We start from the raw sequence: 14,691 nt of genomic DNA on the forward strand, positions 1-14,691 counted from the left end.
GGACTTCAAGCTCAGGTCTGACATTTCATATGGTGGGCTGTGAGAGTGTCTAAGGAGCTTATGGCTTTGTGAAAACCTCTGCATGGCATGCTGTTGATGGTCCAATGTCAGTGGCTGCATTGGACCTTGAACTACATGTTTTCTTGGTCTCCCTGAAATATTTTCAAAGTTCCTTTACCTCTGCAGTAAGTAATGTCCAATCAGTGAACCCTGAAATGTTATCTTCTAATGTTCCGCCAGTAGTCCTAAAACTAACAACGGGGAAGTCTAGGGCTGGTGTGTAATGAAACATCCTGACTGTGTCTGGTCAATTCTGAGATACAGGCCATTTAATTTGACCTGGTATTATGGCTTCAAGGTCACTAGAAAAAGTTAATCACAACTTTTAGTAGCCCAGCACTAAACCTAGTCTCCTTGTCATTGGTCTTGAAAGTGAGGGTCAGGCCCAGGCAGCATTGGTAGTCCTGTGGATGTGTGTGAAAAAGGTGTGAAGAGAGTGGACAGTATAGACCCCTCTACCACCTCAGGCAAAAACAACATTTGCTCGAGGTAGACTATATGACAAGGTACCCTGAGGGAATCCCCAAAAGATGTTCTGAAAGGGAAAAACGTCTAAACCATTTGCAAGATCTCCTTTTACTACCTTTAGACCAACAGACTAGTTAAGCAGTTCAATAAAAAGAACGTCAAAAGCCCTTTGAGGGCTAAGTTGGACATCCTCTGCACATGCTTACTTTTGGATTACACAGAAGTGCAGCAGCAAAGTGGGTTATGTGAAGGAAAGATGGAAGAAGATTAATCAGCTTTCACTGGCGACATCGTTGACTAGGTGTGCAGCCTTTAAAAGAACATAGCCCAGGGCATGCAAAAAAGCTAAAGGCAATGTACAAACAAGCCAGAAATAAATCAAGGAGTGATACAAATGGAAGGCCATTCCAAATGAGTACATGGATGAAGCAGACAACATTTGTGAATCCCAAGACAGTAAAGTGATCTAAATTTAAAAAAAACAATTATTTAACTAATACAGTACAATACACAGTTTATACCCCCCAGAAACATATTGAGCTTTCCTCACTGTCCAAGAAAATCCTTTTAGTCTCAAATGAGAACAAGGAAAATGAGGCCTTTGACATTCTAAAAAAAAAAAAAAATTAAAAAGGATGGACCAGTGTAGAAAGTACAGCTCTCCCTCATTACATCCCACAGCATGGGCAGGATTAGAGCTTGTTTGCCAAAGCTACCGTATGTTGGATCAGGTCTAGGAATACATCAGCTTGGAGATCACCAAAAAAGCTGGACCTTTTGCTATTAAGCTAAATGATTCAAATGACTAAATTGGTTGGGAGGGGGAGGACTTCTCGTGTGCGGTTTCAGAGGATTCAATGTCATCATCAAAAACAGTGTCCATCCTATATGCAGCGCTAACATATTTATTGATGAATTTGAGGGTGCTCATTTTTTGAATACCTTTGGCCAATGGCATGGTTTTGCCCTTGCACCTGGTATGACACAAAAAACTCGGTTGTCAATCCTATGAGAGCAGTTCCATTTTTGAGTCATGCCTTTTGGGATAAAAAAATCTATTTCCCACCTTCCAGCGCATGATGGATGATGTCCTAAGTGATATGCAAGCCATTGTTGAAGTTTACTTAGACAGCATATGGGCAAACCACTGAAGGTGTTTACAGGCATTATTAAGAGATAAGCTAATAATCATGGTAACTAAGTGCAAGACGGGCAGTGCTCAGCTGTGAATCTTGGGCATAAGGTAGGTGACAGAAAGGCAAATATCCATGTGACCATAGATTAGGTAACCTTCACCACCGTGACCTATGTACAGACACTTGTGGGCATCGTTTGCTATTATCAGACCTTTGAGAAGCAAATTTGGAATTGGCTTTGAAGGTGCTGGACTTTGCTCAGCCCTTCATTGTTCAGACTGATGTCTCTGTTAGTGGGATTAATACCATACTAGCTCTAATTAAAGAGTTTGAGAATATTTTTCAAGGCCTTTCAATAGCCTCATGTTGCAGCTCAAGGAGAAAATGCAGTCTGTGTCTGCAACCATAAAGGATGTTCTCAAAATGGTCTGGCATTGAAGATGGTCCATCCATGTTTGTTTTAGACAGCCTTTATCACCCAGACTGATGCCAAACCGCGACATGACTGATGGCCATCAAAGAGGACCATCCGAAGTTGCCCTTATCATCCAGTTACATTCAGGGGTCTGGGGTTCGCTGTAGCAAACAAGGTTGGAATTTTCTAAGGAATGCACATGGAATGGTTAGTCAAGTGAGACCTTTGGTAGAGGGTAGTTCTTTATTCATAGCCTACCTGGGAGGCATTTCTACAGCTGACTGGTGTTAGTAGTGAACACATTGGATACTGCTAGATGGTCCCTCAAAATGTAAGGATTTGGGAAAAGGACAATCAAATAATGTTTGATCTCTTTGCCAGCTCGTTATTAAAGGAGGTCTGCAGGCCAAAATGAAGTTATTTCCCAGAGCTGTACCTCTGGCTGCATACTTGAAAAGCATTACCCAGTTATACAGAACAGAAAGTGTCTTAATTCTACCTCAAATTGTATGATTTGTATTCATTTATTTATGCCAAAAGGTAATGAAACTGCAGTACATATAAAAAGGAAGTATCAATTTGTTCCACTTGTGCTCTACAGCAAGTCTAAGTTTGTTCATTTGGTTTACAAACGAGTGTGCCAACAGTGTAGAAAGAAGTAAAAAAAATGTGCAATTACCTTGAATATTACAAGAAAGGCTATAATGCATCTTCCTGGTCAGCTGCGATTAAAAATATCACATTGATGCCCACTGCTGTATACAGGGGCGCGCGAGGCTAATATATTACATTTATCAGTTGCCATATTCAGGTCAATTCCCATATCTCCTGCTTTCAACCAAAAGAGAAATAATATGCAATTCTCAAGTGTTCTATTAAGTGAACATTGGCAGATGCTCTCACTGGGACCTCCTCTCCCTCACGGCCAACAACTAACTGCTACCCACTCCAGCACACCTCTGCCCGACCCTGACCTGAGTGGCAAGTCCTTGCATCTTTAGAAGAGGTTTGCGTACTGACACACTAGTCCTTGACTATCAAACAGTGTGTAGGAGAGGTCCCGAGGAGTGCTAGAATGGAAAAGGTGCTGCCTGAAGGCCAGGGAAGGCACAGGGAAACAGTCCTGCTGTCCCCAGAGTCCAATAATAGCGTATTCTACCCCCTCTGCCCACAAGCCTCCATTGCACCATCAGGGCTTCCTGGGGCTAGTTCAACAAAGTGCCCTTGCTGGAATGCTGAACACCGGCAGGAATCGGGTTTTCTTCAGAGAAGGTCTCCCACTCCTTGCTTCTTTTCTGTGTCTCTCGTTGGCTGACCACTCTCTTCTCTAAGTGCCAGTTTGTTGGTGTTTGAAGGCCGTGGAATAGTTATCGCAGAATGAGGTGGAATCCCTCTGGGTTTTGCACTGTGAAGAAACAAACGTAAATTTGGTTACTGCTGGGTTCATGCTAAGAGGTCCTTAGAAAGTGATGCAAATGAGACTTGCCAGCCTGGCCTATTCATCTACAGACAAGGGCCACCAGGCACATCCTGTCTCCTCACATCTATACAGATAAATACTACCAAACCCACCCTATTTGCTCCGTTGAATACAAAAAATGACAGAGGCCCATTTCCATACAGAAAATTACCACATTTGCCCATGTCCATACATATGATGATGTAGATTGACATCAAACCTGTCAACGGTGCTCGTTTCGCTAGAGATACTAGCCGCAGAGCTAGTCTCTTCTGTCTTCTTTTATGGCACTAACAACCAGTGGGCCCATTCGGTCTTTCCCCTTCCATGCATTAACCAATCAGCAAGTTCACACTGTTGGCCTCGTCCCATACAGAAACAACTCATCAAGTCCATCTTGTCTGCCCAGTGCCATATAGAAAATGACTTCTGGGGCCATCTATTCTGCCTATTTTCATACAGAAAAAACACCCACCAAGCCCATCCATTCTGCCTATTTCCTTGCCCCCCACTACTGCAACAGTGTAGGCTCTACCTGGTCTTCACTCAGAGTTACTTATCTAAATAGTTTATTTTACAAACACTGCCATCTTAATCACACCTAGATCTGTGCTCGAATCCGATAATAAAGGGTATTTGGTCCCCCAGACTGCTGTTAAATGAAAAGAAGGGTTGAGGGTCTTCCTAATGAGAACGAGTTAATGCTGTGCATGTGTTGTGGTAGTTCTGACAAGATTTTAGATGGTCAGAGTGGTGATCTGTAATCTGGATACGGTGAGTGAAAGATTTAAGTGGTGTCGCCTACATTTAGCAGCAGCAGATTGTGCTCGGTATGCCAAGTGGTGGCGAATTGCCTGGCACGAATCCAACCTAAGATGATGTATTTTTTCTTGACCAGCTGCATCCTGGTCCTTTGTAACTGTTTTTTAAATTTATGGAAAAACATAGGTGAACCATTGATGACTGACTTAAGCTTCTCTTTGACCACACATTGGACTGAGGAGGATATGGTGGTGGAGGGAGATGCCTGCAGGTGCATGAAGGCTGGGGCAATGCTCCTAAGGAAGCTTCTAAGATAATAATGACGGATGTAGGCTACTTCATTGGCTGTTTATTTGGAATTCCCTTCTTATCACTCAAGGTGGAGGCTAAGTTCTAAATTTTGCTGCAGATGCTGGTGGGGTTCCAGGGATGTACTATGACTGTGTTGGTGGGTGGGGGAAATGGCATCATCTGCGGCGTCTTTGGAGGACATAGTGGTGTTATGCAGCACTGCATCCATAAAAATTGTGACACAAAATAACAATATGTCTCTCCTTAGTAAATTTTGTCAGAGATAAATGCCCAAATATTCTATGAATATTGTATTTTAAGATGAGCTTTTATGACGTCATTATATCATGCCATGAATACACTCACGAGTCTTCGGATTATTATGGTGGACAACATGCAAATATATTTGTTGATTATTTTCAGTTACTATGTCCTTGGGTAATTGTATCAGATGATTTGCCCAATCATCATCAGAATAGAGTGCCGCATATTACACTCTCATAATGTAAGGTTGTTCTCCTCAAACTATGTTTATTTGACCTGGTTGCCACAAAATATTGTTGCCAGTACTTCTCACTTCTGAATATTTTCTTGACTCAGCTTTATTCCTTTGCATCCTGATTTATTAAGCTTAGGGTGCTTTGTAGTGCTCTAGTTATCTGCAAACTGCGACTCATGCATGGGTCCTCTCATTTTGTTATCTACTCCGTGCTTAGCAATTTTTTCAATATGTCTGATTTTTATTTTCAATTTACTACTTATGGCAAAATTTCTAGCTTATGTGAAGGTGAGTCTTGGTGACTGTTTGCCCTGGATGTAAAGGCTGTATTTCTCTGGTCTGTTGTGATTTGCTTTCTAGCTATGATCCAGCTAAGATCTTGATTGCTTTATACTACCCTGGTTAATTAAAAGGCGCCATATCTTCGAGATAGATGTACTATCTGTTTTGCTTCGATGTTTGAGTCTTCTTCATTCTGGCAGTGCTTGTTTTGTTTTGACTTATTTGCATGCACTTGTTTTTTAAAGAGGCTTTGAACATTGACAGTGCCTTGGATGTACCTTCCTTTATACCGTATTGTTAAATGCTATCATGGTGTATATTCCTTTCACGTGTGGGCTCTGGCTGATGCACTGCTGGTCCTACATTTCATATTAGAGATACTGGTAGATTTCTGTTTGATATCACATGGTGGTGAATTGATCTCCTTCGCCACTCTGGTGGTGGAAAATCTGCATTTAGAATTCCCTTTCATGGTGGTGGAGGCTTTAACACAAGAAAGATAGTCTCAGCCACGGAAGAAGCCACTTTGTGGGGACACGTCTGGTGGAAAATCCACCTGGGTGTACTGCAGTGTACCATTTTTATAGCACTTTTCTAACTCTTTGAGGCCACAGAGCAAGATGGTCAGATGAGTAGAATACTGCTTCACTAGTGCATGGATGGATGACGAGTGCCACGTGGTGGCACTTCCAGTGGGCACTGGAAATGTGCACTGAGGGATACACTGTTATTGTTCCCATATTTGGTCTCTTTAACTTGCTTGGGGTGTTTTCATGCCTGTTGAGTACACAAAACACAAGTTCTATTAAAAATTAACTACCTCTTCTCCGGTGGACTGTCAAGGAGGTAATCCCTGCACAAACTGTGGCGCATAAGCCTCTCTAGATAACTATTTTTGGCAGAGTTAATGATCAACCTTGGATAAACTGATGACAGAGTTAGAGATGCTTGTATTGGTTTTATGGTCACCATACAGGGTAATCCAAGTAGGGTAGTAGAACCATAGGAGGTACAGTCAGGGAATTAGCTTTTTTGGTGGATTTCCTATTACTACTCTTCTCTAGATTAACCCATTGGTCTCCTTCTCCACTATAACTGTACTCCCTGGTGCAAACCTCATCAATTTCTTTACCATTATCCATTCTAGTTTATTGTTTCTGGTTTTGTTTAATTTGCCTTACCCTGTCTCTCTTCGGAGGTAGAACCCTGGTGACAGGCACAGTCTCATGGCCAAAGGGGCAACTAAATTGTTTGCTGCCACCATAGTTCCAATCTTCTGCCTTGATGTATTACCCAGCACCCTCTCCTCCACTAAACACAGAGTCCCATTGCTGTATGCGTTGTTTTGGAGCAGACACATACCTTTCTGAACAGCGACCTGAAAAGACGATTCATCCGGTAGATTTCGGATCATCTGTAGGCAATAAAAATGGTGTCAAACTATTGATTCTAAGTAAAGAAATTAGAGAAAAAAGCACTGCTTGACCTCAAAACATTCTGACGTTCTAGGGTTTAAGACTCCAGCTTGAAGTAGAGCAGTAGTATTTCAGAAAACAGATAGAAGTCTTTCTGAACCAGCATCAGAAGGCACAAAAATCTCCAAGAAACACAAAGAAAGGGAAAGCACAACAGTTCCAGCAGAAGACCAACCAAAAGTTTAGTGTTTTGCTTTCTGGAAACACCCAAAGAATGGAAAGTGTGAATGTTTTTTGGAATATCCTCAAAGAAAGGTTTAAAGCCTTTGCAGAAAATTGCAGAGTTGGAAAGTTGGACCAATTTGCAATTTTCCAAGAAAAGAAGGGGGGTGGGAGATGTGCAGGAATTTGGCAAAGCAGGAGAAATGTGTTGTGCCCAGAGAAACGATCAAGGAAGCAAGGTGCAGATGAAGATTCTGTAGAAAACATTGAAAGAAAGCGACAAAGTGATAAAGTTTCCTTAGAGTGATAATTCTGGAGCAAAGGAATGGTCCAAGGAGCCGTGTATCTGGATAAGGGCATCAACGAAGGGAGGACATTGAAAGAGCATGTTTATAGGATGAAGCGTAGAACAGATTCAGAGCAGACGATGCGTTTGTTGTGTATGTACCAGGTCGGTGACGAGGATGCGTATCCCAGTCGGTCCCTGCTTGCACAGCCGATGCACCTGACCAGTCGGAATGGTGAAAAGTTCAGCCAGTCTATGGGTTAGTTCAGTGGTTGTAAGCTCCTCTAGATACAACTCTTGGTAGACTGTGGGAGACAAAGCATCTATGGTTAGAGTTAAGAAATCAGTGGGTACCCAGCAGCTGACAGGAGATCCTGTTACTTTGACTCCCTCTTCACTCTCAACCAGCAAGGAACATAGATATAACTTTGACAGCAGTGTTGCAAAACTGTTTGTAGGCACAGGCTGGCAGTATAAAAGACAAAACAAGCTGAGAGTAAACAAAACAATGAAAGAAATGGGAGCAACACATGGGCCTGAGCTTTGAATAGGCTGGTGCTCCGTAATATATCAAAACACCAGCGCAGAAACTGACACTGACATTTTGAGGGTGCCATCTCCCCATGGTGTGGCACCGGCATACGTTGAGAATACCCTGCCAATGGCACTGTGCCTTCTGGAACTATGTGCAGATGCAGATACAGATGAGCCTTTTCAGCAAAAGCCTGTTTGCCCCGACTCACCTGAAATGTCATCGATATCACCCAAAGTGTGCTGTCTGAACCCTAAGTCCACTTGCAGTGTTCTCTGCTCTGAGTCTTAAGCTCAACTTGATTTCCTTTACTGGCTCCTCCATTGCTCTTTGACTCATCAGTGGAGGCCCCAGGTGTCTGCTGATACTTTAAGCGGAGAAACACTTAGTACTCCTGGGGGTATATTAAACAGAATACCCAGGGAGCACAACTGGTGTGTGCGCCTGATTTTTGTGCCCCTGTATGATGGATGCAGGTGCAGAGGCAAACAGGTCCTTAAGAGGCGCAATGTCAGTGTGCCACAGAAAGGTGGCACACTGTCAGTGCAACACCCGAAGCCTAGCCTACTGTTGGTGGGGACAGGGATTCTCATGGACCCCCAGAAATCCCCCTGCAGGCAGGTTCAGTCACTCACTGCACCTGCCTGCTAGGGGATCTCTATCCACTCTTTAAGTGCACACATCATGCCACCTACGCTGTGAAACATGGAGTGGCTTGTAAACACCTGCTCTGTATTTCACTGCCCCCAAGTCAGGTGCGGAATCACCGACACACCTGTTGAAAATTGCATCAAGGCACAAACAAGGACAGTGCACCCTATCTTTACTATTGGCTCATGCCTTCTGCAGTGCCTAATTTGTAAATAAAATTAAAAAAATACACACACACACACACACACACACACACACACACACACACACACACACACACACACCCCCCCCCCCCTCCCCCCTCCCCTCCCCCCTCCCCTCCCCCCCCACCCTCAAATGTTTCTCTTGGGAGCCTACTGTCTGCCCTAATGGATGTTGGTTCTGGGCAATGCCAGTGCTGCCAATTTATGATTCCACCCCAACAGGAAACCATTATAAAAAGAGCTATTGATGGGGCAAGGCACACCACTCTGCTCTGAAAGGAGCCCCTTAGCCTGCAGTTTACCTGGGAATTGCCAGAGTGCCAGAACGGCCAGACTGCTCCTGTCCAACTCATGCCTCTTTCTCCCATCACCGTACACTTCTTGTTCCTTAAAGTAACTCTCGCAGGTTCATACATAATTTCTCACCATATCATTATTTTCTTATCTTTCTCTTCCTTTCTCTCATTCCTGCCTCTCTTTCTTGGATGTCGGATTCTGATGATGACACATAAGTCCTGGTCCTCAAACTTTAATGCCAGTGCTCACCACCTGCAACCACCTTCACAAATTAAGCACTGGTCTACTGACCCAGAACTTCCTACCTGGGGGTGGGGCCTCTTCTTGCTTCTCCACCGCCTCCTCTGTTGGCTCCCTGGCGATGTACAGTGTGAGGCGCGGCTGGACACTTCTGTAGTAAAAAAAAAAAAAGGCAAAATTATTGCTTGTGGTGGATGCAGTCAAACTCTTACAGATGAGATGCAGGGGAGGTCAGATGTGAGACATCCTCTGTAGCCAAAAGACCCTAAAATCAGGAAAGTCAGTAGTTTTTTAGTGAGGGTTTTATAGCACAGTACTGAGTGTAAATATAAGTCTCCAAACTAAGGAGAAACCTGCAGGGAGTTGCTCAGTGGATGAATTTTACAGGAACTTGCAATCGGTTCTATACGACTAAAATCACAGTCAGTGGTAATACTGGCTGATTGATATCCCTGCATGCTTGGCATGTTGGTGTGCAATATTGCAAAATTACACAAAATTAAGAAAGACCAGGCCTCTCAAAATATCTTGTGGCATAGCTGCAGGAGTCTGGTTCTCGCAGAAAGTCTCTCTCAGCAAGACATCTTATGCTCTAACTACTCATTCATGCAAACATTACAGAATATCACAATTTCAATAATGAAGGAATTTCACATATTGCATGCATGTAATTAATTCCCACCAGGGCGTGTCCTGCATTAGGTTGCTATTTAGTTTCTGATCTACGGCACCACAGTGTTGGCCACAAAGCAATGTACAGCCCCTGTCCTGTTTTTCACAAGCCTTCCTTGCATGCAGTATTGGTGCAATGTTTGCTTATAGTGTGGTCTATGTGGAAAGTGTTGCGTGTTTGTGAGAGCTGTATGGCTGTTCCAATTCTTTGGCTGAGGACTTGATGCCTCCTCAGTGCTTTCATTTGTGTTGGGGGTTTGCTGGTTCTCAGTATTGGCTCTTATTTTTAGACACCATCGCTTGTCTTTGAGTATACCACATGGTGGCACTCCCAGTCTATTTTTTGAGCAGAGAATAAGTACTTACAGTAGTCCCAGGCCCTCCCTACAGCTTAAGGTGACCTACAATAGTCCAAAATGTCATGTTTTTTTAAGTGTGATGGTTATAGGGTAATGCTAGTATTTCCATTTGGCAGAAGTGGAAGTGGTTGTGGGGGATACCAGCTGCAGGGGAACAGCTTTGGCCCTAGCACTTATATTTTTACAAATTAAGCACTATCATGTAAGCATGGCTGTCAATCAATGACCTTTATTACAATTGACCTAGTAGCAGCGGTGGCTCCTCCGCTATGATGGAAGAGCGTTGACCCCCCTCCCCCCCACCAGCAGCGTCTGCAAAACCTTAACAAAAGGATTATAAACTTAGTTTATTATCCTTTTGTTTTTAAAGGGGCGGGGCCAATGGGGCCTAGGGGAGTGAACTGTGCACTCCCCTCAAGTGCGTATGTGTGTTCGGCCAGCTTGGAGCAGGCCAGACACACATGCGCACTGTGCTCTCTCCAGCCCGGCACTCTGTTGCCTGGCTGGAGAGAGCAGGCACAGGCTCCCAGTCTGCCTGGGAGTGCCCTGGGTGAGCCCTCCAGCCAATCCTAACGCTGCTCTGAGCAGCGTCCGCATTGGCCTCAAGTGCCTGCCTGCAGTGACCAGAAAAGAGGAGCGGCTCAGTGGAGCAGTAAATTTTAATTTAATGTTTTTGTGAGGATAAAGTAGGCACATGTTGGGGTGCATGTGTACACACCTTGCTTTTAACGCATTCCAGAGTCGAATACCGTCAGCGGCACCGCAGATCTGGACGAGGTCATTCCGTGAAAGTTTCATTAAGTCTGAGCCTGGAATTGGAGAAAAATTTAGAAAACATAGGTTAATAACCAATCCCACTGCATCTAGTGGCATAGGCTGTCACATGATCCAAAAACCGGAAACAGGCATTTACTCAATCCTATTGCATGAATGATGGAACCTGCGACTGAGTTTGCTGAGCAGGATGCTCCAGAAGATATGGATGCAAGGCGTGAGTTTTACCTACTTCACTCTTCACATTACAAGCATGTCTACATACAGAGACCATCCATACTAATCTGGCCCCCCCTCGGAGCCTCCCTTCCACACTTAGCGCTTTGCTCACAAACAGTTTCGATATAAAAGAACATTTTCTAAAGTTTGCATTAGCAAAAAAATTTTTTTTAAGTATTGTTTTGATACCTAAAACATGTTGGCCCTCATTTTAACCCTGGCGGTCTTTTGCCCGCCAGGGTTAATGCGGTGGTATTACCGCCAACCGGCTGGCGGTGTATACCGCCACATTAGGAGTGTGGGGGGTTGGCTGTAGCCAACTCGTCACATCACCACTCAAACTGCCATGGCGGTATGAACCAATGGGCCGGAGATGTGCATCTCTGACAAGCCTGGTCCACACATGACCGCCAGCAGTATAATGAGCTGGCCTACCACCATGGTTTTTGCAGCAGTATCACTGCCACGAAAACCATGGTGGTCAGGCTACCGGTGACCGGGAATTCCTTCCCTGTCACCGGAAGAAGGCTCCACCACCCCCTAGCAATCACCCCCCACCCCACCTAGAATCGTACCGCCCCCCCCCCACCTCTAGAATCACTCCACCCCCGCAATCATATACATACACACACGCATGCACCACCACATCCATACACTCACTCACACTCACCCATACACTCATTCACTCACACATTCTCTCACGCATACACACTGACATGCACTCACTGTAACATTCATACACGCATTCACTCACATGCATACAACCACGCATACACCACAGCACTCAGATGCATACACACACGCCACAACCCCGGAGGCTGAAATCCTGCAGTAGCCATATTATGGCGGGAGGAAGACCGCCAGCACTGGCGGTCTTCTGGCGCCTTTGGCATTGGTGATTTCCTGAGGAAGCCTCTGATGTCATAATGAGGGCCTTTATCACAAAAAGTGGCTTTGCCTCCATTGTCTTCCCCAAAAGAGCATTTTCCTTCTGTTTTGCTACATTCAGCAATTTACTTATAGGTCATTTCATTTTATTGTACATAGAAGACATTTTGTTTTTGGCTATAACACGCAGAAACGCTCACAGCCAACATGGTCATGCTAGTCTAGCAGAAAGTTACTTGAGGAACACTCAACTTTAGAGGTTTGAATAGCATTGTCTAGAACACGAGACCATGGAGCAGAAAACATGGCTGTCCTCTATATTGAACAGTACATTGGATGTGGTGTTTTGCAGTATTCATAGTAGGCCCAGGTTGCAGGTTACCTTGTGGCCAGGGACTTCTTAAGGATTGTTGGGTCCCTGGGTCGAACATATTTTAGGGGTCCCTGTTCGGAACAGCTTTGAACTTAAGAGCCAGTTTCAGCTCCTCCATGCCCTCTTTGGCCAGGTCACTCACATTCACAGGCAGACTCGTCCAAATCTAAATGTGTTTGAAGCTAATATTCAGGGATAGTGACTGTTTTCAATATTGTAACACGGCAGCAGCTGAATAACATTACTACGAGTAATCTCTCTGGCATCCTCCCATTTCTCATATGTATGGTCCTGCTTTAAAGAAACACTTTTTTTTATGGATGTTGCATGAAACACATTTCTCTGCAAAATGTCTAGACTGTCTGACACATTAACAAAACTTTAAAGGAAAATGGCATTTAAAACAACCTGTTTAAGAATTATTCAAGGTCATCACAGCAAGGCTCTCTGCAGAAAAGACTTGCCTCTATCATGCCCCCCCCCCCCTTGAATGGCGGGGGGCCTAGGCCAGAGCCTACTTTGCTCATACCTTAAAACATCTCTGCTTGTGGCAGCCTCTGTGCCCCTGGATCAGCCGTGCACAGCACAGGTCAACCCTGTACCACCAAAGAATGAACCGTCCTAGTGGAATATGTGAGCACAGCCTGGCCTGAAGCAAGGACCTGCACTGGCTCCCATGGTACTGAACCAGCGGTGTGCCATTCTACTATGCACTGCAGCCTCTAGGCACAAAACTTGGTCTATGGCCCAACCCTGAGCCAGCCTTAGGCTCTAGTTCTTCCTGGGCATGGTCTTTGCAACGTATAGATGGACTGTGAATTATTATGTTTTTTAAACTTTTTGCAGGCCTTGAATAAACAAATATAGTGGAGTTTTTCAAAACGTGTGGATCGACCCACTAATCTGTGGATCCAAGGACCTGAGATAGGGATTTGCAAATTATGAAAGACGAATTGTGGTACGTTTCACTTATGGGAGCCTCTTCCACCTCGGATTCATGTAAATTCTCCCTGGGGTGCGGGATGTGCCCCCATCTATATTGTCCCCTGCATCATTCTTTTGTGGATGCGGCTGTGGTGCCTGGCATCTTGATTGGCAGCCTCAAGCATTTTCAGTTGCTGCCAGCTAATCAGATTGCCTAGATCCTCAAATCCTCTGATATCCTGTGGATTGTGCGTTGAACAATGGGGAAAATGCTTTTTTCCCCACTTCTACTCATTAATTTCGTAGAGGATTCAAGGATTGGCATCCTCAAAGCATCTGTGATTTACCAGTAAAGACATACCAAAGCTTCCCTCTCATTAACTCTTTGAAATCTGTCCAAACTCTTTGTAATGTGGTGTTCTCAAAAACTACTGAATGGAGTTACGCCAAACCAATTAAATGCCCTCTTCTGAGTAAAGTTCTAGGTTCACAGCAAATTTGGTGTTACTCTGCTCAGTGTCTTTGCTGCAAGCAAGTTTTCCTTTGTGAGTAAACACTGAAAGTATAACTACCTCCAGGGAACCCATCCCTTGGGAAATCTTTAACATTGGTTCCCTTGAGTAGGACTAAAAACCAGTGCGCATGGATCGTTACCCGGTACACCCAGCAGTCTTTCCCCGTGGCACCCAGTGAACTTTACCTGTGAAGTTGGTGAACAACCTGCAGTAGCTGGAGAAACGGTTCCGAATGAGCCACTGTTGCGTGTCGGAGATGGAGGAGGACAGACTCAGGACCTGCAGGAGAGAGCAGTAGAGTGAAGATCTGAGTTATTCGGAGAAGCTGCATATTCTGCTTAGGAGGATGAAGAACTGGCAGATGGCGATGGAGGTTTAAAGCTTACAAGACTGCTTCAGTGGACTATACATTTCTTGCACAGGGTCATGTGCACTCATGGGCTCTGCTGAGGGCTATGAGTGAGTTCCTTAGTGAGAAAATGTGCTGGGTGTTTGTGCTAAGGAAGATTTCTCTAACTATCCCATTCATGCACTGTTTGTACATATGTACGTATGTTTGCATGTGGTATTTGTGTAGCACAAATTGAGCTCTATACAAGGTCAAAGCAAAGTCAACATGGGTTCAGAGGGGCAGTAGGGCTATTCTGCAATTGCTGGGTTTGTTTTAAAATTGCAAAGAGGGGGGACTTCTGTTACCTGCATGCATTGCTTTGAAAGGAGACAGACCAGAGCAGGGTTCAGCTTGAAAA

At 44.4% G+C, this 14,691-nt stretch overlaps 1 protein-coding gene across 1 annotated transcript in view; it reads right to left on the reverse strand.

Moving 5' to 3' along the window:
* Window positions 1-2,187: 2,187 nt before the first annotated feature.
* LOC138299295 (transcription factor CP2-like protein 1) overlaps window positions 2,188-14,691 on the reverse strand; it is a 34,964-nt gene continuing 22,460 nt past the window's right edge. The window contains exons 10-15 of the mRNA XM_069237459.1: window positions 14,128-14,221; window positions 10,968-11,058; window positions 9,284-9,369; window positions 7,458-7,600; window positions 6,735-6,786; window positions 2,188-3,484 (exon numbers count right to left, since the gene is read on the reverse strand). Coding sequence (XP_069093560.1) covers window positions 3,447-3,484; window positions 6,735-6,786; window positions 7,458-7,600; window positions 9,284-9,369; window positions 10,968-11,058; window positions 14,128-14,221 — 504 coding nt within the window. The 3' untranslated portion in view covers window positions 2,188-3,446. The remainder of the gene's footprint in view (window positions 3,485-6,734; window positions 6,787-7,457; window positions 7,601-9,283; window positions 9,370-10,967; window positions 11,059-14,127; window positions 14,222-14,691) is intronic.

The sequence above is a fragment of the Pleurodeles waltl genome, chromosome 6, assembly GCF_031143425.1.
Source record: "Pleurodeles waltl isolate 20211129_DDA chromosome 6, aPleWal1.hap1.20221129, whole genome shotgun sequence".
In the NCBI taxonomy this organism is placed as follows: domain Eukaryota; kingdom Metazoa; phylum Chordata; class Amphibia; order Caudata; family Salamandridae; genus Pleurodeles; species Pleurodeles waltl.